The sequence below is a fragment of the Papilio xuthus genome, unplaced genomic scaffold, assembly GCF_000836235.2.
Source record: "Papilio xuthus unplaced genomic scaffold, Pxut_1.1 DF828177.1, whole genome shotgun sequence".
Taxonomy (NCBI): Eukaryota; Metazoa; Arthropoda; class Insecta; order Lepidoptera; family Papilionidae; genus Papilio; species Papilio xuthus.
This window is the reverse complement of record NW_013530472.1, coordinates 357,279-365,993: the sequence shown is the minus strand read 5'-3', so window position 1 is coordinate 365,993 and position 8,715 is coordinate 357,279. Positions and strand designations below refer to the sequence as shown.

Genomic DNA, 8,715 nt, shown 5'->3' with positions numbered 1-8,715 from the left:
TTTTGAAATTTTTAACATACTGTTAAGTAATTAAACTCGTAACTGTATATTCGTTTTTTTTCCTAGATTTTGAGTAAAAAACTTTGCGATGTTTGTTACGTTTATAAAAGTAAGTTTGTTTGCAGTTTTGGTCTGCGTTCGTGCCGTGTGCCACTCAGAACAAGGACGCCGTGCAGCTGACGCTTGAGCAAATCGACGTCATCAAGAGACTGGTTGAAAAATATCCGATGCAAATGCAACTGGCCACTTCTGTTACCGGTACAGTGAACATAACATATTACACGAGATAGAATACTTTGAATTATGATAAAAAAAAACCCATAACTTAGGGTAGGCTCCGAGTCCCTCGGTGGGGACGTTTAGTGAGCTGATGATGATGATGAAGATAAAAAACCATAGTTAACATGTCGTCTTCTTAAAGCATTCTTCAGAAGGTTAAAACCAATTTGATAAAAACATCTTAGGTTTATTATCTTGTAATTTCTTTTCTATAAAATTAATTATCTTTACGTAGACATCCTGCAAGCTCACAGCGCCCGACCGCGTAAGATAGCGTCCTTGATCGGCATCGAAGGCGGGCACTCGATCGCCAACTCTCTGGGCGTCCTGCGCAGCTACTATCAGCTCGGCGTGAGATACATGACCCTTACACACACCTGCAACACTCCGTGGTACGTAACTTCGATCTATACGACAAGGGTAACGTTTAAAAAAGATCTCATCGGGGATTTTTCGAATGAATTTGATGTTTAATATAAAAAAGCTCGCGGATGCCTCATTATTTTAAGCAGTGTCTGTTATTTTGGTGATAAATTGATTTGCAACTAACTTTTAGGAAAAAATTGTTGTCAAGAAAAGGTTAATATCTTTATTCAGTCGTAGATAGTTATGAAAATATATCTGTAGCTAAGTATAACAGCAGTGGAAACCTAGATTAAGCCTCACGTAATGGTCTCTAACACAACAATCATTAACAATGTCTCGTCAACGCGCTCAAACGAGGTTTGCCTTTTTATTTAAAAGAATTTTCTTTTCAAAACACTTTATTGCGACTAATAGAATTCCGATACAGTTTTTAATAAAATTTCAACCATCCCCGCTTGCCTTCGGAAAAAAAACGAACAGATTAACGATTCGCTCACTTCAAATATCGATTTTGTTCGCAACCTGTGTAAACTCGTTCCACATTCCTTTGAAAAAACATTCATTCCAATTTCTTTTAATCTTCCGAACACATGCCAATGTAAAGTAAAATTGACTTTTACACGTGCGTAAAAACTTTTAATTTTATTTTTTACAGATGTATTATTAAATGTTATACTGAGTTTATGTTTAGACCAGATATAATGAAATAAATCTGTGAGATTCAGAGACGAACATATTTCTATAGGACTACGTGAGAAATTTACAACAATAGAAAGCTGTATAGAGAAAGCATAATGTAATTGTTTATTTCACACTTATATTCAATACTAGTGGTTGCCCGCGACTTTATCAGGGCAGAAAAAATTAATAAAAAAATTAACCTACAGTATGCCCGCATACATCAGCTACCATCCCACAAAGCTCCGTCAAAAGCAAGCCAACCGTTTCGGAGATTACTCTGAATAAACGCGGTCTTGCGGACAGACAAACAGACCAAAATTTGGTTTTCGTTATTGGTAATGCAAATCATTAAAATGTAATTTTTTTCATTATTACATACAGATATTCCAATTTTATTGTCTATCATTGATTTCCATTTAATTTGTTAACGATCAATCTCGCGTTACAGTCTAACTAGCAACTGTTTCAATTAACTTTTATGTTGTATGCTTTAGCTTTAGTAAAATCATTGAAATTTATAATTACTATAACATAAAATCTAATTACGTGCTCGAATTTAATCCTGCCCGCAGCGTCACGGTAATTACGCTCCAGTGGTTACGAGCGCCGTTGATTGATTGTGTTCGTGTTTATTCAAAAAACAATTTAGACATGAAAATTGCTTTAGCATGTAATTTGAAGTTTGATTCGGGATTTTAATTAGACCATTTACGATGCCAAAGTTTTTTTATAGAATAAAGAGAAAACTGTTCGCTGGTCTCCTAATATAGTGACGACTACCGCCTACAGTCCTAACATTTAATTAAATTCAGACGCACTAACGACTTTGCCTCGCGATATAAAAGCGATTAAATTGTTTTGCTTTATTTATTTGTATTACTTCGTAGGGCTGATTCGTCTAATGAAGCCCCCGTCGTCGATGGACTTACGGAGTTTGGGGAGGTGAGTAGTTATTGGTTAATCGTAATGCAACAGCGAATAAATGTTTATTATTTAGTAATGTCGCAAAACTTTTTAAATATTCAGTCGGCTGTAGCTCTCACTGAGTGCTTTCGAAACATGAAAGACATTTCCTTACTCTTCACATTGACAGCAAGCCATTTAAAATTGTCGTTAACTTTTGTATTCCAATGCGACATTCATTTATTTCTTGAATTTAAAATCTCCATATTTAATGTGTGCTCTGTTGCGTCAATTATCTTATACTTTTTAATTTTATGGTTGTGTGATATTTATTTATTGGAATAAACTAATTTATTACAGAATAAAAATACTTAATTTTACTTATTACACATTGAGGTTGACGAGATTTATTCAGTATTCAGAATCCACAATCCTGAGATAACACAATTGTATGATATTGTCCGTTCATCTGACGTAATGTTCAATTGTCACGTCAAATTTGCATGCGTAGTGCGAATGACGTTTTAATAGACTAACGCGGCTTCAATACCGCAAATAGAGTTATAACGACTATGTAGATTATGATCAAATTAATTTAGTAATTACAATATAAATTGAAAATGCTTCGAATAACATTCATTACTTTGCATTTTTATAATTTTTGTTAAGTGTTTAGTGTTTGCAACCATTGCAAGGCGATTAGAAAAGAATATGATTTCTATCTCGTTGTTTTATAAATGTATCGTTTAAAAAGTTTTCTTTATATCTTTTCTATTGTCTACAGAAAGTGGTGAAAGAGATGAATAGACTCGGCATGTTGGTGGATCTGTCTCACGTCGGTGAGAACACCACGCGTGCGGCTATCCGCCTCTCCAAGGCCCCGGTCATCTTCAGTCACTCTTCAGTGTACAACCTTTGCAACCACAAGCGAAATGTACCCGATGACATCATTCAATCTTTGGTACGTTTTTGTACAGCGTAAGATGATCTACCAAGAGGTAAAACTTAAGACAAGGTTTTTATGCGACGCGTGTTCCTCTAAAACTTACATTATATTTGTACAATTATTATCTGAAAAAGATTTAACGGGAAATACTGAACTTCAATGTTTAAGATAAATAAACAAATATATACTCCTATCCTTTTATATACATAACAAGTGACAGTCCAAACACTAAGTTAACTATTCTAAACTGATTCATCTGTTTACTAAACATGTGAAATGGAATGGTTAAATCACTGAATGTGTTCAAATAAACGCAACTCCAACGAATGTACAATTGATATAAAAAGCCGGGTAAACACGCTAGAACAAATCCATCCCGGGGGAACATTTTAATATTTGACTTGCGTCCCGAGCCCTGAATAGGCACATATTTTATACTATATTTCTTTGCTTTTGCTGTTATAGCAAATATTAAAGATTACACTGAGTTATAAAAAAATTTTACTTACGTATTTTTTGATTATTGCAATTTAAAGACTACTTTTTACGATAGCTATTTAAGCTTATTAATTCGTTTTATAATAAAACATTAATATCACTAAGTAAGAACTTAAGTTAATCTTATATCTAGTAAGCACTGCGCATTTCATTTTACTTTGATTAAAATTACTGAACTACTTCAAAAAAAGAAAGCATTTTAACATTTTCATAACAGAAATTTAAAATTATGTGGAACAAAACTATGTTATACTCGAATAGCGGGCAAGGTCACGACGCTCTGGTTACTGTAAAAAAATTAGCGCTATGATATTCTGAGAACTTTTAGAGCACCTCAAGTAGATACTGACAAGAACGTCTCCTACAAAACAGCAGTTTATTTAAATGTATCTTAGAAACTGCTAAATAGAAAAACAAGATTTTTTCATTGGAAAGACTGATTATTTCTGTACGGTATAGGTTGAAAAGTAAAACTAATTTCTTTTAAAATAAAAGAGTAACTAGTATAACCACAAAGCAAGTATGGAATGTTATAAATCTAAATACTCATAGTTGTACGTTCCACTTTCATTGCTGCTAGTAATATACAATATTATCCGATAGTAAAATATAATATTAGTTTAGAAAAAAACATTATTACATCTTTCATGCGATGTAATTAAATTTTTGTTGGAATTATTTAACTAAAACACAAACGTAAACATTGGAATTGTTTTTACATTAAACATTTTAATTAAGACAGTCTCGCCTAGCTGACGCGTAGTGTTTAAGACAGAATAATCTCGGACGAATAATCTCATTCCTTCTTATTCAATTTTCTCGAGAATATAATAACTTTGCAGAGTAACAATGTCTCTTAATTTCTATTTTCATTTAATTTGTTTTTCGTTATGCAACCAAGATAGAAATGTGTATTAATATTATTTGTTTATAACTCTTTAAAAAAAATTATAATATTTTTTTGTGGAAAAAAATTAAATGCATAGCAAACTAGCTGTCGCCCGCGACTCCGTTCGCGCGGTATGTTATAATACTGTCGAAACGCCTGAAAAATCAGTTATATATTTTATAATTGATGGTCTATTTTATTTATAGAAAGAGAACGGCGGCATCATAATGGTGAACTTCTTTCCGGATTTCGTGAAATGCGCACCCAACGCCACGCTCTCCGATGTCGCGGGTAATTCAACAATTTGTTATTATCGATGACTATTGTTGTCAGTGGCCAACAAATCTCAGGTAGCTGTTTTAATCAAGAACAGCGCGCCAATATCTTTTAATTACGCGCCAGAAAATGAAATAGCCAAGGAGCACTCGACCTATATACGTCGCGTCGGATAAATTAAGTCAAAAGGATGAACTTGTCAATTCTTCTCGGCTCATTTCTCATTAAACATAATTATATTCTAATCTTGTTTATTGTCATTATATTCCGTTAAATATCGTGAATTTTCTTAAATCAGTAAAAGTTTAACGATGTTTTTATTTATGTTTTTCTGTGTAGAACATTTCCACTACATCAAGAAGTTGGTTGGCGCGGACTTCGTCGGCATCGGAGGTGACTTCGACGGCGTCAATCGGTTTGCTAATACGTTTTTTAAATTAGTTACACCTTTTAAAACATGATTGTACATTGTGACACATTTAAACTTTGATTAAACTTGACGATTTGTGTTCATGAAGGTTCAAAACTAATTTCTTAGTATTGAAAGCACTCCATTAACGATTAAATTTTAGTTGATTGTATAGAGGGCGTCAAACGTTGCGGTAAAGTGCTTGACAATATGTTTCCCCAAACATAGCGTCCCCCGCGGCCTGGAGGATGTGTCCAAGTACCCAGAGCTGTTTGCTGAGTTGCTGCGCAGTGGCCAATGGAGCGTGCAGGAGCTGAAGAACCTCGCCGGACTCAACATGCTGCGCGTCATGCGGCAAGTGGAGAAGGTAAACTCCAAATAAACTCAAAGCTTCTACTAGAATATGGTTCATTACAATACTCGCATGGCGGGATTAAGCTTTTGGTGATTTTTAGCCGACATCAAAAAGGAGGTTATTAATTTGTTTGTATTTTTATCTGTGTTACCACATCATTTTCAATTTTGTTTGTATCAAAGGTACGTGACGAGATGCGTACCAACGGTGTGGAGCCCGAGGAGCACCCCGACTCTCCCACTGACAACGGCAACTGCACGAGCAACGCCTTCAACAGCGACTACTATTAGACCACACATATAACTAACAACTACTCACATAGGACTATTAATGCGGCATAATAAAAAAGCTCACCTATACATTGTCGTAGTAAAATTATTTAATTTGGTAAATATAAATGCGACCGGTTGCGTTCATTTCATGCACACATACGTTGTGATTATATTATGATTGTAATATGATGTAAAGTTCTCGGAATCGAAATTTCGAATTTCAAATAAGCGCATGAAAGCGGATTTCATAGCATTTAAACATTGCAAACTCATTTATCGATAAATACATACGTATGTGTGCATTTGTAACGAGTAGAGTATTTTGTTTGTAAATCGGTTCATTTTTGAAGTTGTGAGGTAAACGTTTATTATGTGAAAAATATTAAACCGGACGATTTCTGGTGACGTAGCCTGCTTACTATACCTTAACAGATTAATATGCATAGTTGAATAGGCCCATTAGTCACACGGCAAAATGAATCGTATACCCTTCGATTTAGGATCGAAGTTGTTTGTAGTCGGTGTTGTAGATGCATTCTAGATGTACGGACTCGGCACTCTACACGCGCTTGTACGAACTACACTTCTAGTAGGTACTTGTATGTGTTTCTGTTGTACTGTTAGATGTATCCGCCTTCTATGGATACTAACTTATTCAATATACAATTAGACATTTTAAGGAAGACATATTTTTCGACTATCTTCTTATTCGGAGCCCTTTACTTTGAATTTATTTTATCAAGTCATCTTACCAAAGATGTGCATTTGGTGGTTGACTCACATCGCCACGAAATGCTGCTGCAACAACATTAATTATACTTAGACAATTTTACAAAAAAATAATCATAATTTATCTTATAATTTTTTAAGTTATTGTCTTTTTAGTTAGAGATATTTGGAGCATTAAAATAATTTTCTTTCAAGTAAACAAGTTTTAGTTCAATCTGAATACATCGTATCGACCATTATAATTTGGATTATAATTAAACCTGTCACATATTTCTCTTCATTATTTGAATAATTTTACCACATTCATTCGTAACTAATATCAAAGCCCTGATTAGAATTCAAATAAAATGTTATAAAATTTAACACTGATCGTAAAAGTGGAACAAATTGTAAGCTGTATGTGTAACTCTGTATGTAGCACAACGCACGAATCTATTCAATGTTTAAGATGTCTAATTTTCTTATTAATCTTAGTTATCAAGAAATCCACGTTCAAATAATGTTGATTCCTCATACGACATAGTAATAATACGCTGGCCTGTTGTGTTTTAAAAGGCCAATCAAACCTTGTGAATTCGATGAATACCACAGTACAATTAAGTATTGAACAATTGCAGTATAATTCGGTTAAATTGTAAATCAAAAGTATAAATATTTAAATTCGATCAGCACACATGTTCCACGGAATTTTAATGAACTGTAATGGGCAAAAATCGATCTCAATATTGAGGTTTAAACGTAACATGGTTACATTTCATTTAGAAAAATGGCTTGTTGTTAGGAGTAACGACTGAAATTTTTTGAACCTTTATTATCTAGCAATGACTATTTCGTCTAAGATCTGGCTGTTATTTTGTGATTAGTTTTGAATAAATTTTTGTATGTATACATATATATACCTCTTCGTGCACAAGCGCACATTGGTGTTTTAACTTAAGTTAGTCCTTTTTCTTGATAAGATTTTTTTTAATTTAAATGAATCTTAGTACTTATTAATTTTATGTTTTTAATCAATTTAATAATTGCTGTCTGTCAATTATGTTTTTCTTTTTGTGTATTTATTCTGTTCTATCGATGATGGCTTTTTTTCATTTCCAATACTTATAGTTAAAGCTATGTGCGCTTGTATGTAAGTTGTTGGGCGTGTTGTGTGATGGCAAGTTTTAATCCTGTCGCGCTCACTACTGCCCTCTACGATGCCCCGACGGTATCCCCCGGTAGCGAACAACGCGCCTTACAACAATTTTCTGAAGTGTTTTATATTTCATACACGATTTAAGACTAAATAAACACGATTGATATATACTCAATATACTTGTTTTATTTGAAGTTACCTATAGTTATCTTATGTAACATATTAAGTTGGTTATGTTAATGATATTTAAATAATAGAAATATTACGTTGGCACACGACCAACTAGTTTAGGCAAGTAGTCTATCTCTATGACAAATAACTTGATTTGAATAAAACTCGTGTACGAGATACTGGAAAACCCTTCAGAATTCAATCGAACTTTCTGTACATTTTTGTATCTACTAAAGTGAAGCAAAGCTTTGTTTTATATGAATCTTTTCGATTTATAATGTTCGTTCTAATAGTAGTAAAATAGATAAACAATACTGCTTTTATTATTCAATAATTTTACAAGACCAATTCTCGATTATGGTCGTTATGCGCGTACAGTCGACACAGTGACAACCATCCAGTAAGTATGGTATTAATCCCTCACAAAAAAAAATTCAATACTTCATAGGCGTTGGATGTCAAACATCTATAGACAAATAATATAGTCCCACAAGGTTTTTATGGTAGTCGGAAGAGATGTGAACTAACAATGTCATCTTGACACTGTCATTATTTTGACCAATGAGGGAGCAGCGGCTGCACAGTATAATGTTGCCATTTTCATCGTTTGAAAATTCAATAAAAATATTACTAAGATTTTATCTGACTTGTAGGTTTATTTGAATGTATAAATTTAAAGAATAATTACAAATACAGGCCAAAAGTTTACTTGGAGTTGCGACATGGACGGCTTTCGAAAATGAATTTTGCTAACCTTTAAAATTTGTAGGCCCCTTGTCAAAAAGTTGCCATAAGATCTTTGTAAG

At 33.5% G+C, this 8,715-nt stretch overlaps 1 protein-coding gene across 2 annotated transcripts in view; it reads left to right on the top strand.

Moving 5' to 3' along the window:
* Positions 1-7,913, top strand: part of LOC106113810 (dipeptidase 1) — a 28,403-nt gene extending 20,490 nt beyond the window's left edge. For both annotated transcript variants that reach the window (XM_013306803.1, XM_013306804.1), the window contains 8 exons: positions 126-258; positions 515-671; positions 2,214-2,268; positions 3,014-3,190; positions 4,769-4,853; positions 5,178-5,253; positions 5,476-5,614; positions 5,785-7,913. In XM_013306803.1, the coding sequence (XP_013162257.1) occupies positions 126-258; positions 515-671; positions 2,214-2,268; positions 3,014-3,190; positions 4,769-4,853; positions 5,178-5,253; positions 5,476-5,614; positions 5,785-5,892 (930 nt within the window). In that variant the 3' untranslated portion in view covers positions 5,893-7,913. The remainder of the gene's footprint in view (positions 1-125; positions 259-514; positions 672-2,213; positions 2,269-3,013; positions 3,191-4,768; positions 4,854-5,177; positions 5,254-5,475; positions 5,615-5,784) is intronic.
* The last annotated feature ends 802 nt before the right edge of the window (positions 7,914-8,715 follow it).